Source organism: Ahaetulla prasina, chromosome 3 (genome assembly GCF_028640845.1).
Source record: "Ahaetulla prasina isolate Xishuangbanna chromosome 3, ASM2864084v1, whole genome shotgun sequence".
Taxonomy (NCBI): Eukaryota; Metazoa; Chordata; class Lepidosauria; order Squamata; family Colubridae; genus Ahaetulla; species Ahaetulla prasina.
The window spans coordinates 25,423,414-25,446,757 of record NC_080541.1 but is presented as its reverse complement, the minus strand read 5'-3'; the positions used below and the strand labels follow the sequence as shown (position 1 = coordinate 25,446,757).

General features: G+C 37.6%; 1 protein-coding gene across 1 annotated transcript in view; it reads right to left on the bottom strand.

Moving 5' to 3' along the window:
• CSMD3 (CUB and Sushi multiple domains 3) overlaps positions 1–23,344 on the bottom strand; it is a 782,898-nt gene that overhangs the window by 273,914 nt on the left and 485,640 nt on the right. The window contains exons 17-19 of the mRNA XM_058175006.1: positions 21,652–21,790; positions 9,648–9,835; positions 7,481–7,669 (exon numbers count right to left, since the gene is read on the bottom strand). Of these exons, the coding sequence (XP_058030989.1) occupies positions 7,481–7,669; positions 9,648–9,835; positions 21,652–21,790 (516 nt within the window). The remainder of the gene's footprint in view (positions 1–7,480; positions 7,670–9,647; positions 9,836–21,651; positions 21,791–23,344) is intronic.

The window sequence follows — 23,344 nt, the reverse complement described above, 5'->3', positions numbered from 1 at the left end:
AAAGGAACACAATTAATTCATTAATTGTTAAAAAGTTTTGGTAAGTATTCTGAATTGTGATGAAAAATGGAAGAATGAAAAATAATTCTTTCTTTTCAGGAAAATTGTATATGTTCAATTCAACAGGAACTTGTTGAACTGTCTGTCTGTCTGTCTGTCTGTCTGTCTGTCTGTCTGTCTATCTATCTATCTATCTATCTATCTATCTATCTATCTATCTATCTATCTATCGACCGACCGACCTATCTTTTTTTTTATTTTGTCACAACAATATACACAAGCATCAACATAAAATAACTACATATCATATAAGCATATATATGAGCAAAAGTATGCAATAACTATATTAATTTGATGTAATCAATCTATCAATCTATCTATCTATCTGAATACCTTATACATTTTTTGAAGGGCTGGGAAAATCAAAGCATATGCTGAAATGATTCATGTCTTCTATATTTTTGTCACCCAACTTCTAATTATGATAAAGGTTTGCCAAATTTAAACTGGCATATTATAACATTATATTCTATTATATATGGGTTTCTCCAGCATCTTTCTGGAATATTCTATATATCCTCATATATCTGAAATAGCAAATTTGCTGATGAAAAAAGACCAGGGAAGAAATCAGTTCTGAAACGGAGTTTGCTTCTTCAGGGAGAAATATTATGACATATGGTTCCTCTAGAAAGCTTGTGAGCAGCAATAACCATTTGAAACATTGCTTTGCAGCTTTTTGCCACTTTATGCTCAACTAACACAGATATAGAAATATGCTGCAAAATTGAGACACGCTCTAAATTTCCTGTGATCAGGAAAGCAGATCTCAATAAAATATATTTGCCTCTAGATTTGACACATTCAGAAGACTGGAGCTCAGAGTTTACAACAATATATAACAGTTCTAATACAAAAACAGACTAAAGAGAATCATAATATCATATCTAGCAAATGTTAAATAAAATTCATATGGCACAAAAAAAGAATGTTGATTCAAGCCATGAGTCCTTAGAATCCAAGGAAACCCATAAACTGAGTTGCGATCTTAGATTTTTCCTCCCTCCCCATTAAATTACCACTGTTTTACCATTGAAATTGTTTTTTTACAGGACTAGAGATGGATTTCAGCAGGTTCTGACCAGTTCTGGAGAACTGGTAGCAGAAATTTTGAGTAATTCAGAGGACTGGTAGCGAGAAATTTTGAGTAGTTTGGAGAACCAGTAAATACCACTTCTGCCTGGCCCCACCCCCCATCTATTCTCTGCCTCCTGAGTCCCAGCTGATCAGGAGGAAATGGGGATTTTACAGTATCCTTTCCCTGGAGTGTGGTGCGAATGGAGGTTTTACAGTATCCTTCCCCTGCCATGCCCACCAAGCCATGCCCACGCCCACCAAGCCACATCCACAGAACCGGTAGTAAAAAATTTTTGAAATCCACCACTGTACAGGACACATATATGCATTGTTTATTTAGGAAACAGATCATCTATACAACATCTTCCAACAAAATGAATACTCATGCTACTTTATCAAAAATTGCCTGATTGCTAAAGCTACTACAGCACAATCAACAAAATCTTTGAAAAGGATAATAATAACGTACATTGACATCTCAGAAACCACCAACAGACAATTACAACCACATGGCATCACATAGCACCATGAACCAACTAAAGGCCTTTGAAACAACCTAAATAAATAGAAGAAGTCGAAGATATTTCACATGTTTTATTGTATTGTGAGTTATACATAGTTTATAGTTCAGTATATATTCTCCCCTTATTAGAGAGAGATTGCCAGGGAGGACAGACAATTTTTGTGTAGGCTTTCTCCTCCGGCTATTACGCCCGCAGTGGCAAAATTCTGTGTTGCTGCAATGTCCACAAGAAAAGAAATTGGTTACAGAATTATAGCTGTCAATTTGTACAAATATTTTGGAGATATTTCTAACAATTTTTGGGAAATTATATTTACTGACATACTTATTGGCTCTCCACTCAGGTAAACTAGGGAGTGACCCTGACTGTTTGAGAACATCTAGTCTAGTCTAGTCTAGTCTAGTCTAGTCTAGTCTAGTCTAGTCTAGCCTAGCCTAGCCTAGCCTAGCCTAGCCTAGTCTAGTCTATTTTCTGTCCTATCCTATCCTGTCCTGTCCTGTCCTGTCCTGTCCTGTCCTGTTCCTAAATAAATCAAAAGGTCCAGCAGCCCCAGAAGAGGAGTAATCAAGAAGCCAAAAAGGAAAGAAAGTTCTAACCACTTCCTCAAAACCCAGATGAGCAGAGATTAACACCAAGTTTAACACTAGACTAACAATCAAGATGTAAACAACATAGGTCTACTCAATCTACAACCGTTTAGTGGCCATCAAAGTTAGAATAGCACTGAAAAAAGTGACTTACTACAGGTTTTTTTTCCACACATATGACCTTTTTTTTAATTTTTTTTTTTAATTTGAATTTATATCCCGCCCTTCTCCGAAGACTCAGGGCGGCTTACATTGTGTTAAGCAATAGTCTCATCTATTTGTATATTATATACAAAGTCAACTTTTATTGCCCCCAACAATCTGGGTCCTCATTGTACCTACCTTATAAAGGATGGAAGGCTGAGTCAACCTTGGGCCTGGTGGGACTTGAACTTGCAATAATTGCAAGCAGCTGTGTTAATAACAGACAGACATAGTCTGCTGAGCCACCAGAGGCCCTTTTTAGCATCCTCCTGATTACGTGATCAAAATTTGGATACTTGGCAACTGGCAAGTATTTACAATAGTTGCATGTCCTGGGATTATGTGATGATCTTTTGAGAATTTCTGATGAGCAAAGTCAATGGGGAAGCCAGTTTCACTTAACAATCATGTCACTGACTTAATAACTCCAGTGATTCACTTAATAACAGTGACAAGAAAGGCTGTAAAATGGGGCAAAATTCACTTAGGAACTAAATTAATTATCTTGCTCTCAGCTATGAGAGAGACTTTAAAAAGGACATTCAGACAGCTGCATTCCCCTTTCTAATCACTTTTGGAAATGATTTACCTAAACATAGCATGGATATTACAGACATTCAAAACACCAAGTTTATTTTGATGCCAGGTGAATTTTACCTTCTTTCTTCTGTGCAAAAAAATAAATAAAAATAAAAATAGAAATTTAAGAGTTGACAAAGCACAGGAAAAGGGGATTTTGATTTTAAAAAGTTATAAATGGACTAGGAGACCAGAAGAATTTGGAAAAGTTGTACTTTTGATGTAAGATTTTTTTAAAAAAATAAGTACAATAATTAAATAATGCACCATGGGAGGTGACTAATACAGGAATCTGTATTAGGAATTGAAATTTTGTACAAATGGACAATTAAAGGGATTTGAGTAATTTATACAAGTTCTGTGGACGTGGCTTATTTGGTGGGCGTGGCTTGGTGTTCATGTGACTAAGTGGGTATTGCCAACTTGAAGTCATTGCCAACTGTGAATGACATCAAGTTGGCCATGCCCACTCAGTCAATGACCAATGCTACAGAGACAGGACAATTTCTCCCAGGAAACAGCCAGAACTTCACTGCCTCCTCTTTTCCTCAGAGGAGCTGCCTCCAAGTTCTTGCGAATGGACATACACACACCACAGCACAACACAACAGACTCACACACAATGTAAAAGCAGCTGCATTTCACCCAAAATGGCCCCTGCAACAAGCAGGAACCTCACACAGCCACAAAAAGCTCAAAAACCAACTTTCACACTTTACACAAACACAACACAACTGACTCACACACACATACACACACACACACACACATACAAAATGCCACATACAGCTTTGTGAGATTTTGTGTACTTGTGTAGTTAGAGTGAAACACGACCTGGTTAATGGGCTGTGTGTAAGCATCCTGAGTTCTGGGAATGTGACTTCCTGTAGTGGTAATGGGCTTAACCAGGTCGTTACAACACAAAAGACTAATGGGCACACAACTAGGACCACACTCACACAGGATGCTATGAAACAGCTGAGCAATCTGCAAACACCCACTCCATCTACCAATCAAGATGCAACCACACAGCCAACCAACCCGCTTACAGCAACACTCCCCACCTCCCCACCAGTATTTATAGAGAGACAGGAGCTCCGACCATGCTTTGCTCGCACAAGCACGAAGTCAAAAGCACCAGCTTGAAGAAGATGAGTAAGACCTTGACGAAATGTTGCCAAGATACTCTCAACCTTACCTGGGACAAGACCCGAATATGCCAAAACCTTACCTATACCCGTGAAAACCTACGAAAACATATATATGTATGTATACACACACACATATTTGTTTTCTGAGGTTTTCGCGTGTGTTTGTATTTGGTCTTTGGTTATTCGGGTTTATTTGGTCTTTCGGTTATAAGCGGGAGAAAACCCAAATAACCAAAGACCTACACACACATATATATATACACATACACACACACACATATACATATACATATATACTGTATATATTTATGTTTGCTGATAAAGAAATAAAGGGAGACTAGTATAGATCTATTTCAAGTATTTAGTTCTCATCAGCTAGCCATACCTTTACTCGGATTCGAACTTGGGCTGATGAGCCCAAGCTGATAAGAACTAAATAGCTTGAAATAGATCTATACTAGTCTCCCTTTATTTTTTTATCAGCAAATATAAATTTCGTACAAAATATTTTGTCATGAAAGCGACTGCCTGAGGGCTCCTGGATTGGAGTTGAAAGGTGAAAGGGAAGCAGTATGCTCCCTCCCATATTGGGGCAAGGCTAAAAACACACAGTCCAATAAGATACACTTCCTCTATGTTACAATACAAGTAGATTTAAACTGAGAAAGGTAATTTTGTGTGTCAAATGTTTTGGGTGCCAATTTTGTTTTCCTGATTTTTATCACCAGTGAGTTCATTACAAATTGCATCAGTTTCTGCAATGGGTCTAGCATTTTTTTTTTCAGTACTAAGTCTTGTCTGCAAATTGCCCGAGAAACAAGCTAAAGACCAGAGAAGGGATTAAAGAGAAGGAAGTCTCATGACAATGGCATTATTATTATTTTGCCTTTCTCCACACTGCCTTTTTTAAGCCGGGATGCTGAAGATTGAAAAATTTGATAGATGATTAAACTTGCAGTTTAATTTGTGGTAAGTTTCTGCATGCCTACACTTGCCCAGCCCCATTCTGTCTCCCATTAAGAAAAGTGATTGGTGGTTGTTCTCCACACTGAAAGGTGATGCTCAATCAGAGGGAAAATGAAGCCAGGAAACAACTCATTACTTTCCTTCAGTTACTTTTATATTGTAAGGATAATGAGTAGTTTTGTTGCTGAGACCGAATAAGGCTCAGCCATTGGGGCCCATCATATATATTTTTTCCACTAGTCCAAGGGCTGGCAATTCTATATGATGCTTTTTGAGGAATAGAAATTGGGTCATACATAGGTACAGTTTCTTTTCCTCTTTAAATTAAGCCATCCCAATTTCAATCTGAAAGATACAGGATTACAAATTGGGAGCGTTTGTTTACTCAATGGACAAATCCCATTGTTCTAGAAGGAAAGAAAGAAAATCTCATTTACTTAATGAACTGTAAACTAGTTCAACCACTTGAGGAAGACATTTGTCACAATACGTAACATTATTGCACAGTAGAGAATACTCTTCAGCTTCTTATTAGTGTTTATTTTTAGGTAGTAAACATGTAGTATGTAGTAGCATAAAGAAATATGTCTACTACAGATTTTCCCATTTGTGCTCTATGAAGCTTGATCTATATAGGCTTCAAATTATTCTTACAATGTTCCTCTTCAGTTACAAAAAAGAGCACTGAAGGGCTGATGAACACACTCCATTAGCCCACCTTACTACTTCAGGTTCAGTTGTTGCAATAGGAATGTAATCTCAGTTGTTCAGAAACCATTGACAAATCAGAGCCCTTTGCTGATCCCTCTACAAGGAAAAGAATGAAATTGGAGATTTGATGTGTAGGAATGGACTGAAATTAGATGGCATCAGATCCATTAATTATTTGATCTGATCTACAGATCTGTTTACAGACTCATCATAAGTAGAGATTGTATGTAGGAGTGAAAATAGACATTTTAAACTTTGCAGAAGATTAATGCACATATTTTAGCATCTTTTTTTTTTAGTATGCTGCTGAAAAATTGCAATTTTTTCCCCAATTGTAAGTATGCAAGAATAGGCATACTTGTGAGTGAAAATCTTTCTTATAAATAGAAGCCTGTGCTTTTAAAACAAATATGAAAAGAATTTAATACTTAAATACTTCTTTAAACCTCAAGAAGGCTTTCTGAGTTTGTGGGGTTCTTATTTTGCCTTCAAGGTATAGGCTGGACTAAGGGAATAAAACTATGTGATTGGAGTTCTTCCAATAAGAATAGAATAGAATAGAATTTTAGAATAGAATTTTTTATTGACCAAGTTTGATTGGACACACAAGGAATTTGTCTTGGTGCATATGCTTTCAGTGTACATAAAAGAAAAGATACCTTCATCAAGGTACAACACTTACCACACTTAATGATAGTCATAGGCTATAATTAAGCAACCAGAAAACAATCAACTACAGTATAAATCATAAGGATATAAGCAACAAAGTTACAGTCATAAGTGGAAGGAGATGGGTGATGAGAACAATGAGAAGATTAATAGTAGTGCAGATTCAGTAAATAGTTTGACAGTGTTGAGGGAAATATTTGTTTAGCAGAGTGATGGCATTCAGGAAAAAAACTGTCCTTGTGTCTAGTTGTTCTGGTGTGCAGTGCTCTATAGCATCATTTTGAAGGTAGGAGTTCAAACAGTTTATATCCAGGATGTGAGGGATCTGTAAATATTTTCACAGCCCTCTTTTTGACTTGTGCAGTATATAGGTCCTCAATGGCAGGCAGGTTGGTAGCAACTGTTTTTTCTGCAGTTCTAGTTATCCTCTGAAGTCTTGTTGGGTTGCAGAACCCAACAAGGTTTCATTTTGGCGATAATAAAAATTACAACTGTTTCTGGGGCCACTGTGCACGTTTTGGAAATCCTGAAGTTGTAAGATGTATACCATAATACGTTAAACCACACTATTAATTACTCCTATCTGCAAGTGTGATAGTTATTCCCACAGAGGAAAATACCATCGTACCATGTTAAGAAAATCATTACAAACTAATGTTTCTTGTATTGTTTCTTAATAACTGTTCAGAATGGAAAGAGGTGTGAAATTGATTTCTAAATATCTTTTTCTCAGCTGGCAAATTAGGTTGCCTACATCACTGATTGCAGATATAATTACAAGGTTTTTGTAGAGACCCTGTAATATTCAGTACATGCAGACAGACAGGCCTCTCCCCAAACCCTAAAAAACAAAACAAAACTGAGTTTATGTGGGAAGAGTTACTATTGTTGCCTCAATAAATATAATGAACTTGTCTTTGTTATTAATATGGGCAAAATTAATTATTCCTACCATCACAAGTTGGAAGGGGATGGCTCCACCAGTGGTTCTTTTCACAAAGCAGAGGCTCCTCGTGATTTAGTCTATAGCCTGGATCACACCCAAATGACACAGTTGATCCAATGGAAAAATCATGCCCATATCGATGACCATGTACAGGTATACCAGGGTCCAAACAAGAGTAGGTATTAACCATTACACCTGAAGTTCAGAAAAAAAGAAATACACAATAAATTAACAACATAATAGCATGACTTGACATGATAACAGTGTTCCAATAGCTAAGGGGCTGCCACAAAGAAGAGGGGCTCAAACTAGTCTCCAAAGCACCTGAAGGCAGGACAAGAAGCAATGGATGGAAACTAATCAAGGAGAGAAGCAATTTAGAACTAAGGAGAAATTTCCTGAAAGTGAGAACAATAAACTAGTAGAATGACTTGCCTTCAGAAGTTGTGGGTTCTCCAACACTGAAGTTTTTATCTTGGGTTTTAATTTTTATATTTTTAATTAAGGCTTTTGAATAAGTTTTTTAATTGTTTTTAGAATTGTATTTATTGTATTTCTTGCTTTTAAATGCCTGTAAACCGCCCTGAGTCCTTTGGGAGATAGGGCGGTATATAAATATAAACAATAAATAAAATAAATAAATAAGAAGAGATTGGACAACCATTTGTCTGAAATGGTATAGGGTTTCCTGATTGAGCAGGGGGTTGGACTAGAAGACCTCCAAGGTCTCTTCCAACTCTATTATTTTGCTATTCTATTAAATGAGACACTTAACTACATAGTGATCATTTTCGACTTATGAACATAGTTAAGACCAGAATTTCTGTTGCTAAGCAAGACAATTGTTAAGTGAATGGCACCCAATTTTATGGACCTTTTTGCTACGGTTATTAAGTTTATCATCTGGTCATTAAGAGACTCCCAAGTCCCACATTGACTTTGCTTGAAGGAAGCTGACTGAAAAGGCCACAAATGGCAATTGCATGAACCCACGTTCATACATGCCAGTTGCCAAGCACCTGAATTTTGATCACATGACTGTAAGGATGCTGTGTTGGCCGTAAGTGGGAGCTCAGTTCAGAAGGTCCTTTTTGCAACATTGCTGTAACTTACAATGAATGACTGTAAATCGAGGATTACCAGTGTATAATACAGTTTCACGAAGATTTTATAAAGAAGGAATGCATAACAAATAGGAGACATGACTATCAAAGTATTATGCCTGATACAGAGAAGGGGAAAAAAGTCCCGATACGTCACATGATGCCATTGTGACAACATGAGTTTGATACCCCTGGTCTATTCTATGGACTTTGGAAGCCAAGACCTGAACTGGAACTTTATAATTATCCCAGTAGTATATCGATATTTTTTTTAAGTTAAGAGAGGGGGAAACAGTTTTGACAGTGTGGCAGTATTAACTTCATCACTCTGAAGTAGAGATATTCATAATAACTTTCAACCTTTCCATTCTTTCAGTTCCATGCTTTGAAACCTGTCATTATTTGGTACTTCCTATCCTGGTCATCAGGGGAAGAAACTTAGGGTTTATTCCCCTACCATCTTGACTACTATGTTTGAAAAGACAGTCTATGTTCTGACCCACCATTCCACCCTAGTAAACATTTTCCAGATCTCTTTTTACTTATAGGTTGTAGCTTGTGCATTTACTCTTTTCCATCTCACCTAAATATTGTAGAAATGCAATCCATTTCTACAACTCAAATATCTGAACTAGCAATGCCTGCGGGAAATGCTGGTAATTAGAGTACTGTAGCTGGAGACCTTTACCATTACTTGGCTAATATATAGCAAACCAGGAGCAGAACATCCACCTTAGAGGTTACAGGAGTCAGGGTGGCTATACACAGGGCAAGAATCAATCTTTCATATTTATGATTAGTAAATATATTGGTAATAGGATCCAAATCTCCCTGGTTTATAAGGGTTTCATGACCACAGCCTGTAAACTCCGAGGAAAAAGTGATAGCTAAGACCTTGAAATACATTTTTTTAAAATTTTTTTAATAAAAAAGTTTTATTTTAACATTCATATCCAATAACATATTTAGTGTTACCTTGAAATACATTTATACCAGTATTTACTTTATGTAGACAGTGAACAATAATATACAGTACATTTGCCAAAGAATATGGAGAAAAAATTACTTACTTTCATAGTGGATTTTGAATCCGTTATTAGATCGACTGTTATCTGTTGTAAACAAGAGATAAATGAAATTGCTGCTACTGAATAAAAATTGAGGGACTTGTGTACCATTGTAAGATCCAAGAAGTGGTGACAAAAGATTTGGTCCATCATGTACTTCGAGAACATCGTAATTGAGTTCTGTCTGGAATCTAAGTTGGAGAAGCACACAGAGACATAAAATATAATCAAAGACTGCATGCTCAGAATAATGTTACACTTAGTCTTTGAAAAAAAATATATTCTTGTTTTCTAGATCTTTCAAAATCCTATTCCGATTACATTTTTCAAATACAAATGATGAGCAGAGTGTATTCCTTTATTTCATCACTGTTCTAAAACCATGGCAGATATTACTATAGTATGTCTCAGAAGTCCATATGTTTCTGAACTTCTTTAAACACATGCATTTTGCCTCTCAAATGTGTAATACATCAATTTCACTTCTATGGAGATAGCGTTCAGTTGCTTTATTTACACCCCTTTATGCTGTTTTACAAGTGGATTGTATAATGAAGGAAGTCATGTGGTGAAGCTCACAAGGGCTTTCCCAATCAAGGAGTTAAGCTTGGAGGAAAAATCCTAGGTGTAGGGGAAATATTGTCAATTGAAATAACTTTTGCAAATTATATTTATAGACCATCCTTTTTCAGGTATTTGTTTGAGCACATCATTTAAAAATAAATATTCTTCATATGATTTACTTCAGTTTATATTTTTTAAAAATTGAATGTGACCTGGAAAGAATTTAGTTAAGGGTGTATAAGGGTATATAAGGGTGGGGTCCCAAGGGTACTTTTTCTTGTTGGTCATTTCCAATCTTTTAGAGAGTCATTGAGGCCACTTGGGGGTTTGTCTGTTTTCTCAGGTCTCCTCTTGCCTCTTGGAAAGTATGACCTGGATGACTGAGAATCTCCACTGACATATAAGATTTTGTTTTGTTTTGGGGGCACCTGCTCAACTAGCTTTAGATTAATTCTAATGAAGTTTACTTGGCAAGATTTTGGAAGTAGTTTGCCCTTGCCTGATTCCTAGGGCTGACAGAGAGTGACTGGCCCATGGTCACCCAGTTGTCTTTATGCCTGAGGCAGAACTAAAACTGATGTTCAATCAGTTTCTAGTTTGTTACCTTAACCATTACAACAAACTGACTTTCTAAGATATGACTAGGGGTGAACCATTTTTAGGAAGACTTGTTAAGCTTCGAAATACATTGAATCCTTACTATTTATACTGATATTGATTGTTTTCTGATTGCTTATTTGTACCCTATGACTATCATTAAGTGTTGTAAGTGTTGTACCTTGATGAAGGTATTTTTTCTTTTTTTTCCTTTTTTTTCAATAATTTTTATTTCCATTTTCCAACATCATATTTATGTACAAACTATTATCCATCATTAATCATTAATTTTTATTTATTACTAATTCAGGCCTGCCCGATTGACACTTCCTTTCTTCACAACCTCCCTCTCTACCCTCTAATACTTTCCCATCCTTCATCTCCTTCACTTTACTACTTCCTCTCCTCCTTCTCCACTCCTCCCTTCTTCCACCCTATCTAACCTGATGAAGGTATTTTTTCTTTTATGTACACTGAGAGCATATGCACCAAGACAAATTCCTTGTGTGTCCAGTCACACTTGGCCAATAAAGAATATTCTATTCTATTCTATTCTATTCTATTCTATTCTATTCTATTCTATTCTATTCTATTCTATTCTATTCTATAGTTGGGTGCTCAATCATCAAGGTTCTACATTGTCTGAAAAACTCAGCATGGCTGCCTCAAGTTCCTGGTAATCCCTGAATTTAGTGCATGTGCCTGCAGTAAACAATGTGGGTCTGGTGTCATTCCTCATGTTAGGGACACATTTGTCAATAAGGGATTAACAATTAACAACAGAATAATCAGAGAAGCCATCGAGATAGAAAAACGCCCACACAGCATGAACAAACAAGATGATACCTCCCGCCTACCAGCCATTTGGAAACCCGCCCTTATTGACAAATGAGTCCCTAACACGAGGAATGACACCAGACCCACACTCACGAGGTCCACACAGGATGTCACCACCACACATCCACCCAGAAAGCAGACCCAAATCCACACTGATCATGAAGCACGACCAAGGACCAGAAGCCAGACTGCAGCTGCAACATTAGCCATTTCAAACCCCTCCAATCCATACATGCAGCAGACTGACACCCACTATGAAGATGTAGCACGACCACAAACACGAAGCCAAACAACAGCAATGCAGCTCACCAGCTCAAATCCCCCTGCAACTCAGACTAATCTGAGCACAACCAAGCCCCCACCCAAACAGGACACACCCCCAGCCAATCAGAGCACAAAAAAACCCCATCCAATCAGAGCACAGCCAAGCTCCCACCCAATCAGTTCAAACCCCCACTAGCAGTTAAAAAGGAAGAAACAGCTGCAATCACACATTGCTCCCAGAAGCACAAAGCTGAAGCCTGAAGATGATGAATGAGACTTCGTCGAAACGTCGCCAAGACACTTCCAATTTTACACGGGAGAAAACCCGAATAACCAAAGACCTACATATGTATGTATGTATGTATGTATGTATGTATGTATGTATGTATGAGAGAGACAATTGAAATCTTTTGTGTCTTTACATGTCTATTTTATCATGATTTAATCTGCTAAACACAAGAAATACCATAACGTTAAATATTTTGCAAAGGCAAATATCTAGCAATCTTTGTATAGTTATTACATTGGATTCAGTCAGGATTTGAATCAACTAACTGAACATAATGAAGCTTATCTAAGCCCGTTTGACTAACTGAAATATTAAATTATTATTCAGTGGTTCTGTATCTCCACTTAGGTTTGTCCTAATCAAACCATTTATTTTACTTCATAATCAAATATTTATTGAATAAGCCACAATGCAAAGTTTTAAAAGTAAAAATTCTATGAAATATTAATTGAAATTACTGAAACAAAATAATATCCAAGTAGATAGCATCAATTTACTAAGACAGGATGTTTTGATTTTAGCCAAAACACAGTCTTACTGCAAATTTCCCACTACCAATTTATTCTACATCCTGTACAAGACAGATATGCAAATATTATAATATATTTATTTCTTAAACAAATTTACATGGCTGCTCATCTACCTGAAGGAATTCTGGGTGGGAAACAAGATTTTTTTAAAAAAAATATTTACCTAAAATAAACAACAAAAAAACACATTGTGGACTGGATAAAACTTACATCCATTAATCAACAATACCATCCTAGCTTCATGAACAGGTCTTCACTGCTTTCCTGAAGGCCAACAGAATTGAGACCATCCATTTTATGGGGGATGTCTATGGAATAAGGCAGACACAACAAAGAAGACACACTTCTGTAGCCTCAGCAGGTGCACAGTTTGCCAAGAGCATGTCCCTCTGCCAAATCTAATAGGATTGGGCAAAATGCATCAGTTCCCTGTAGGGCTTTAAACCTGATGAACTGAACTGAGAAGCCTATTGGGAATCACCACACAGTAGTGTAATGTTACTGCCTATGCTGCTGCATTCTGGAACAGCACAGCTTCTGTGTGCTCTTCAAGCACATCTCCACGTGAAACAGAGGTGGTATTCAGCAGGTTCTGACCAGTTCTAGAGAACTGGTAGATGAAATTTTGAGTAGTTTGGAGAACCAGTAAATACAACCTCTGACTGGCCCCGCCCCATCTATTCTCTGCCTCCTGAGCCCCAGCTGATTGGGAGGAAATGGGGATTTTGCAGTATCCTTCCCCTGCCATGCCCACCAAACCATGCCCACTAAGCCATGCCATGCCCACCAAGCCATGCCCACAGAACCAGTAGTAAAAAAAATGAATCCCACCACTGATGTGGAATGCATTGCAATCTCTAACTGGGAACTGGGAGCTCGGTGACTCATGAGGTTAGAACTCTGAGCTGATGATTGACAACATTGTGTTCAAGACCTGCCGCAGGGCAGGATGAGCTCCTGTCATGTGCTTCAGCTCCCACCATCCCAGCAGTTTGAAAACAGGTGACAGCAAGTAGATCAATGGGTACCACTTTGGTGTGCAACTTCACTGTGATGAGAAAGGAGCCCCCATCTGGACATCCCCTAGGCAGAGATTATGTCACCTTGTGCTTCTGACATGGAAGTATTAGTTTTGGCAACTGACCAAATCATGAGTGACTATGAGCAGCATATCCCAATCTAAGAATGAGCACAACTTGCAGACAAGATGTCTCTATATGCAAAGACTCTTCTAACCACAGCTGCCACCTGCACTTCAAGGAGAGCTGTCACCCCAGAAATACTTCAAGATTGCAGACCAAACCTAACTTAACTTTTTCTAAATCACTCAAAGATTATATTGTGAGTTTCAAGTGCTTTCTAAACCAGCAGTCACCAACTAGTAGTCCGTGAGAAAATTCTGGTGGTGCCCAGAAAAAATATTTGCATTTTTTATATTGCACTAAATCAGGGGTCCTCAAACTATAACCCCTGGACTGGATACATGCAATGAACGCTTGTGTTACTGCAGAGAATATTTCACTTAGGGGTCTTTTTGTGTGGGTTGGAAAGGGGGAGAAATTCCAACTTGGGGTCTGCTTCAGCCTCCTGGTGTGGGGCTTTGGGCAAAGGCTGGAGGGAAATGCTACTGGTAGAGAAGAGCTGGAGGGCCTTGTTCTAGTGGGACTACATCATGGCCTGGAACTGGCTGACTATCTCAACCCGCTGAGCTTCCAGGCACCAATACCTGGCCTTGCACTCCCACAGGTCTTCCCTCTCTTTGGAAAGCCTACGCTCCTAGTCCTTAGTGAGGGGCTTCTGCTGAGCCTCCTTCTTGGTCAGATCCAGTTTGAACTGAGCCAGCTGTTTCGCCAACTTTTTCTCATGGTGACTGCTTAGCTCCAACAACTGCTTCCTGTTGGGGCCCTAAGGAGCCTGGGCAGGCAGGGAAGGAGTGGGTAGGAGGGGAAGGATGAGTAGAGGCCAGTGAGGTGCCCCTCAACAAGAGTGACATCAAGTTGGTCATGGCCACCCAGTCACATGACTACCTAGCCACGCCCACCCAGCTGGTCAATAAGCAGATCATATTAGTGGTCCACGGGATTTAAAATTATGAATTTAGTGGTCCCTGAGGTCCGAAAGGTTGGGGACCCCTGTTCATCTTTTTTGAAAAACCATAGGTTTGTATTTAATTATTACAATATTTTTTCAATGGAGCTGGTCTTTAATGTGTAATCTGTGCTCTTGAACTTTGTTTACTGAAGCTGAAACTGAGTGTCTTGTTTTTATAGAGAACACTTGATGAATTATTAAATCGGGCACGACTGAATAGCAATTTTCTCCACTCCCCCACACCCACTAAGAAGGAAACACCAACATTGGGAAGAAAACATTACTAATGCTAACTGTTCTGTTGAAGACAAGTATTTTCACTATATTACCTAGGGCAAAATTACATTTGAAAGAGTAATGCATGTATCTGATCCAGCAAATGATTTCTTGAAAATTGATTCAATATATTAATTGTCAAATGCATATATGCCTCTCCACTAAATGAGATTTCATGATGAAAATCAAACACACTTTAGTTATAAAGAAGCATAAGCTTCTTTATATCTTTAATATCTTTCCTCAGATGTAGCAAAACAAAAACAAAACAAAACAAAACAAAGGCAGTATCTAAGCAACTAAGAAAATCCAAAGAACATTAAGCTTACCTATAATCAGGTTTGAAATATACAGTACAATATTAATCTGGGAAATGAATTAATGGTTTCATGAGCAAGATCCAAGATCATTAGTCTAATGCAGTACTTAACAACATGCTGATTAACTACTGCCATTTAAACTCTAATAATTATGTTTCAATTGTCACGCTAAGATAAAAGTACTAATTCATATTCCCTTCTCTAGTTGCTTCCCATTTTTGTGATGATACATCAACCTGTAACATTTAACAGATCATGTCATCATTTTTCCAATTGAAGTAAAAATGTTCTCTAAAGCTAGGGAACTTAGCGTCTTATTCAGGATCAAATGCATGAATTTTCGATTTGAAAGATAGCTTTGAAAATGGATGTCAGACCTTCTGCAACAAATGAATATGTAAATTAGCTTTTATTCACAATTTTTTTTTTTTTAAGAATTTTGCTAACCTGAATCATTTAGCCAAATACTTAATATTTTTGCACTATGAATAAGGATAAACAATATAGTGAAGCAGTCATTTAACTAAATTTCCAGATAGAATGGTGCTGTTTGAGAATTATATCAGCACGAGAAAATTTGTAGGGGTAACTAATTTATCTTCTCAATTCAGAGAAAGAGAGAGAAACTGATGAAGTCAGAACTACCTCTAAACTTTTAAATTCTTGTTTATTCATCCTGTAGGAATGTCTCCACTGTCCCATAGGTATCTGAGAACAGACACTGAGGCTACAGTAAGAATAAAAACAAATTTGTGTTCCATTTTGCATACCACTGTTATCATTTAAATGTATGTAGTACATCAGATGATATTCGGAGGAGGAAATAGAAAGCTCAAGAAAGATTCTTTTCCATCAATCATTGAACTTTGATTATTAGGAGTGGCCACAGTTTGGATGGTTTATTGTTGTTACATTTTTACTCCCTTGTAATGTGGTGAGAGTCTTTGAATTGTAATAGGCTATTCAAATCTATAAAATAAACTAACTTTTCATGTTGTTTTGGCAAATTACAATTTCTGTGAATTTATTTATTATGGAAAAGTCCCAAGAGAAAATTTTGTTTGCCAAGGTTAAAAGTAAACTATTTATTTCTTAGACTTTTCAGTTTAGGATTATTAAGGGCTGGCTTTTTAGCATGTGTAAAGGAAATATATCTATTATAAACCAATATTCCCTTCTACACCAGAAAAGTAGTACAGGGTGGGGCAATCTGTAATTCCCACAAGGGCTCTCCAGTATTTCTTCTTTCTTTCTTTAAATATAAGCATAGGAATGTGTTTGGGGAAGCTTTCACATCTCCATCTCCACCTAATCAAAAGCAGATCTTTGGTTTGTGATACCAGTACATTACAAGTTGTGTTGACTAGCTTCCAAAGAGTTTAGGGGCAAAGTTGAATCTCAAAATATTGCCTATGTATGAAGTAGAGAACCATAGGTTTAGAGAAAGTGAATTAAAAAAGGAAAAGAAGGGAAAAATAGTGATCAGAATATAGATTTTACTCTTTTAGTATTTCTGTTCTTTCCCTTTCTTTCCATCTTTACCGAGATACGTCTTTCAGAATTACGAAGAATAGTTTTGAATATAACTGAGAAAAGCAAAAGCAGCACAAAAACAACAACAAAGCAATAATAATTCCAAAAGATCTGGAACACCGCTTGAACACCATCGCCATTGACAAAATCACCACCAGTCATTTGCAAATGGCAGCTTTACTTGGAACAGTTTACATCCTTTAATAATACCTTGAATACCATCAAATATCAACACCTGTGTAGCCTAGATCCTTCACAAATCCTGTCTAAACATTTGTCAATCTTCACATACATGTAAAAAAAAATCTCTAAAAATAATTAATACTGTTATGACATGTTTTAAAATGATACATTTAATGTAACCCACAATTTTATAGAGTATATCCTTTATCATACTAGGTCTTCTCCAGCATTGGTATTTAAGATATCTAGAATTTTTTTTTCAAACATTGGAAGAGTCATAGTCCATTGTATTCATCTTTTAATGACCCATAAGATACTTATGGTAATCTCACAAAAAGCAGATATTCACAAAAGTAATTTCTTTGTATCTTCCAGCAAATACCATTGAAATACACAATGCTTTTATCAATGGACGGAATATGAAGCCATCATGACTAATTAGTAACCATCAGGATATTGCAGGTATCACAAAGGAAGGCTGTGTTCTGGATCTACACGCCTAAGTGTGGCTCAACATACTAAGTCTGTCTGTTATTAACACAGCTGCTTGCAATTACTGCAAGTTCAAGTCCCACCAGGCCCAAGGTTGAGTCAGCCTTCCATCCTTTATAAGGTAGGTAAAATGAGGACCCAGATTGTTGGGGGCAATTAAGTTGACTTTGTATATAATATACAAATGGATGAAGACTATTGCTTAACACATTGTAAGCCACCCTGAGTCTTCGGAGAAGGGCGGGATATAAATTAAAAAGAAAAAAAAGGTTGTTATTTATTTATTTTTATTTTTATTTAATCATTCATTCATCAAATTTAGAGACCATACTCTCTCAGTGGGCAGTACACACTTCAAAATGTAAAAACTATATAAAAATACTATATTTCAATAAAAGGGAGACCTAGGTCTTCCACTGGGAGACCTAGTTTGTACTTATTATGATGTCTTAGACAAGCAAAACAGTACAAGCAAAAAAGTATAAAAACTTCAAACTAACAACAAATGTTGAAGAAAGAGACAAATTTCTAAACACATATGTATGTATTCTGTCCTGACATTACAGAACCTCAGTAGAAGCAGGGGTGAAATGCTACCAGTTCGCACCAGTTCGGGCAGACTGGTTACTACCAGGCTCCTTGTTTGTCCAAACCAATATTTCCAACGATCCACTGTGCCGCGTGATTTATATTTGCTAGCAAGCAGGAAATCCTGCTTTCTAGCAAATCTAAATCTCACGGCACAGCTGTTCTCCCCCCCTTGCTGTTCTACAGCGAGTTGCTTCTACAGATCAGTTGCTTTAACATCTGTAGTCATGAAACCTTTGAAAGGCTAGTGCTTTCCTACTTGAAAACCATCACGGATCCATTGTTAGACCCCTTGCAATTTGCATACCGAGCAAATAGATCAACAGATGATGCTGTTAATATGGCTCTGCACTACATCCTACAACATCTTGAGTCTCCAAAGACCTATGCAAGGGTCCTTTTTGTAGACTTTAGTTCAGCATTCAATACCATCATTCCAGACATTCTTCTAACTAAGCTAAACCAGTTACAGGTACCGGAACAGACTTGTAAGTGGATCACAAGCTTCCTAACAAGCAGGAAGCAGCAGGTGAAGCTAAGCAAGATCACATCAAATACCTGTACAATTAGCACAGGGGGCCCCCAAGGCTGTGTGCTCTCCCCACTTCTCTCTGTATACCAATGACTGCATCTCCAATGATCCATCTGTTAAGCTACTGAAGTTCGCAGATGACACAACAGTGATTGGTCTCATTCAAGACAATGACAAATCCGCATATAGACGAGAGATCGAACGACTAGCCTTGTGGTGCAACCAAAACAATCTGGAACTGAACACACTCAAAACCGTAGAAATGGTGGTAGACTTTAGGAGAAACCCTTCCATACTTCCACCTCTCACAATACTAGACAACACAGTATCAACAGTAGAAACCTTCAAATTTCTAGGTTCTATCATATCGCAAGATCTAAAATGGACAGCTAACATCAAAACATCATTAAAAAAGACAACAAAGAATGTTCTTTCTGTGCCAACTCAGTAAGCTCAAACTGCCCAAGGAGCTGCTGATTCAGTTCTACAGAGGAATTATTGAGTCTGTCATTTGCACCTCTATAACTGTCTGGTTCGGTTCTGCAACCCAACAAGAAAAACACAGACTTCAGAGGATAATTAGAACTGCAGAAAAAATAATTGCTACCAACCTGCCTTCCATTGAGGACCTGTATACTGCACAAATCAAGAAGAGGGCCGTGAAAATATTTACAGACCCCTCGCATCCTGGACATAAACTGTTTCAACTCCTACTCTCAAAACGACGCTATAGAGCACTGCACACCAGAACAACGAGACACAAGAACAGTTTTTCCCCGAAGGCCATCACTCTGCTAAACAAATAATTCCATCAACACTGTCAAACTATTTACTGAATCTGCACTACTATTAATCGTCTCATAGTTCCCATCACCAATCTCTTTCCACTTATGACTGTACGACTATAACTTGTTGCTGGCAATCCTTATGATTTATATTGATATATTGACCAGCAATTGTGTTGTAAATGTTGTACCTTGATGAACGTATCTTTTCTTTTATGTACACTGAGAGCATATGCACCAAGAAAAATTCCTTGTGTGTCCAATCACACTTGGCCAATAAAATTTTATTCTATTCTATTTATTATTTATTTATTTATTAATTAGATTTCTAGACCGCCCTTCTCCCGAAGGACTCAGGGCGGTGTACAGCCATTTAAAACACATAGGTACACAATACAAACCCCAAATTTAAAATACATTTAAAATGAAATATTTAACCGGCCAATTGAAACTAAAATGGTCAAGAGACTGATATAAAACCCATAGAATACAAAATTATAAATAGATTAATACAATTAAAATTCAATTAAAATTAAGTTAAACTAAAATATTAAATTAAAATAATATTTAGGCTAGTCCCGCCCAATTGAATAGCAGAGTTTCAGTTCCCACTTGAAGGTACGGAGGTCGGGAAGTTGGCGTAACCCTGGAGGTAACTCATTCCATAGGGTCGGTGCTGCCACAGAGAAGGCTCTCCCCTGGGGGTCACCAGCCGGCACTGTTTGGTCGACAGCACCCTGAGGAGGCCTGCTCTGTGGGAGTGCACGGGTCGTTGGGAGGCTATCGGTGGCAGAAGGCGGCCTCGTAAATAGCCCGGTCCTAAGCCATGGAGCGCTTTAGAAGTGAGCACTAGCACCTTGAATTGCACCCGGAAGGCTACCGGCAGCCAGTGCAGGCCACACAGGATAGGTGTTATATGGGAGCAACGTGATGCTCCCACAATTACCCGTGCATTCTGGACTAGCTGGAGCCTCCCGGTGCTCTTCAAGGGGAGCCCCATGTAGAGAGCATTGCAATAGTCCAGGCGAGAGGTAACAAGGGCGTGAGTGACCGTGCATAAGGATGGAAGGCTGGAAGATTCTATTCTATTCTATTCTACTTACCTTCAAACGGTTTCTTTTTCTGTGCAAAGCATGCATTTGGTGTGCCTTGCGCATGCATGCACACAACGTGCATTTGGCATGCACTGTGCATGCACGCACACACAGTATGCATTTGGCACACAGTGCACATGCGGGCACACAGCGCACGTTTGGCATGCACCGTGCATGCACCGGCAGCAAAACAGTGGCATCCTGTGGAGGATTTCACCACTGGGTAGGAGCCTTTACTATAATTAATACCCTGTATATAAGTACATCCTAATTGTAGCACTATCATTAAAGTATGTTACAGAATAGTGGGGAATTCACACAGAATTTTCAGAACCTGTAGGTTCCATCACTTTGAGCTTACAAAATAGAAGCAACCACTCCATCTCCACCAAACTCTTAAGTCATGAAATTAGAGTAAATATCCTCTAACACTGAATCCATTGCATAACAGTGTTATCCATTAAATGATCCAGACACCTCTACAAGCTTTTTACTGAAGTGCAAATAAAAGAAAACATGATTAACAAAAATTGGCTTCTGCTGCAAAATCAATAATAATAAAAGCTTTTAATTAACTCCAGTTTCAGGAGACAAGATGTTTTTAACCAGAGCATCTTAGGGAAAAAAAAACCCGTAATAAACATTCTTAAAGCATTACATTATTCGCAGAAAATTCTCTTAAATTTATGTAACTATGCCAATTCGCATCACTGTGTAATCATATAATTGCATGAACAACCCATTTAGACTATTTGTATAATGAGGTCACAAATCATGAAAATCACTGTAAACATCCTGATTTTGTCTCATCTATAATGATGTCATGACACACACACACACACAAAAGAAACATACATCAGTGCCGAAAGACTTTTGGATTTAATGGACATTCAGAAGCAATGGACACCTCCTTCCTAACCCTGCAGGTCCATTAAATCAAGGTTTTGTTTTTCTGCTGTAATCTCCTGGCCATCAGTTAAAAGTTAAAAAAAAAAAAAACAGAAGGAGGAAAAAGAAAGCTTTTGTCAAGACCTTTCAAATGTAATTTTGATAGAGTGTCCTGGTTCTGCTTCAATCACCCACTCACAATTCAAGGAGTCTTTATAATAGCCAGGCCAGCCTGGAGAAAGGATGACTCCACTGGGGGCTGCAAAATGTCCACCACATGGAGCTATAAAGAAGAAAACAACAAGTTGTTATTGTCAGGCTAGAACAGTCACCATGCTCAGATTTCTGAAATAAAAGGAAATCACAAGAGTAGAAAGGAAGGCTGGAAAGAAGAAACTAGTTTATCTTCAGAACTTGAGTCAAAGTGAAGTATAAATCAAATAAAGTCAGAAATAATCTAGTAGAGCCATAAACTGGCACTGCAATCCTATATAACAAAATAACGACTCCCTAATTCAGATTTTAGGGACACGGTGGCTCAGTGGCTAAGATGCTGAGCTTGTCGATCGAAAGGTCAGCAGTTCAACAGTTCAAATCTCTAGTGCCGCATAACCGGGTGAGCTCCTGTTACTTGTCCCAGCTTCTGCCAACCTAGCAGTTCAAAAGAACGTAAAAAATGCAAGTAGAAAAATAGGGACCACCTTTGGTGGGAAGGTAACAGCGTTCCGTGAGCCTTTGGCATTTAGTCATGTCAGCCATCTGACCACGGAGATGTCTTCAGACAGCGCTGGCTCTTTGGCTTTGAAATGGAGATGAGCACCACCCGCTAGAGTCAGGAACGACTAGCACATATGTGCGAAGGAAAATTCAGATTTTACCACTCTCATCAACTCACTAATTCAATTAAGGCCAAGATATAATTTGTATTCTTTTATTTAAATTTGCTTTTAAAGCATGGCCCTACCACACAAGGATGTGTGCAAAAAAATTTTTGTAGATGTTTCTATGTGATTAAAAGGAAGGAGAGACAGGAGGGAGAATGAAATATGGTCCTGTCCTAGTATGACTACTGTAAGCTTCAAATTTTTGTTTGCCTTTTCTCAATACCTCCTTCCCATGAATGGTATTTTATTTTTATTTTTTTTGAGGGGAAGGATTTTCAGTTTCATTTCTGAACTACATTTTTATATCCTATCATAACGAACAAGCCACACAATGTGCTTTTCTAAATAAGTCATTAAATTACTTTTTTTTTCAAGTTTTATTTGTTTTATTTATATAACATTCAATTTTCATCAAATAGTGTACGGTCTGGGTACAATTATATTTAAATAGTCATAATACAACACTTTGTTGGGGTATTTATCACCACAATATTAAAAATATATTGAGATAGTAATATAATAACAATAATACTTAACATCACTTCTTTAACAACTCTCCTCTTTAACATTTCCTCTTTTTATATCTCCTCCTTTCTAACTTCTGTTTCTATTGTCTAGCCATCAATAAAATATGTCCCATATCAAATAGTATTCAGTTTCTTCTCTGTCTTTAATAATAAGCATTAGTCTATCCATTTCTGTGCATTCTAATATTTTCTTAATTACATTCCCCTCAGACGGGATCTCATCATTTTCTCATTGTTGCGCAAATACAATTCTGGCTGTGGTTAGTATATGCAAGATCAAATATGTAGTCTTTTTGTCATATTTTTCTGGTAGGATGCCCAACAAAAATATCTCTGGTTTTAGGTCTACTCATTTTTTCCAACCACGTATGTATTTTCGTCCAGTATTTTGACAAAAAAACCTCCATATTAAATTACTATTCTGCA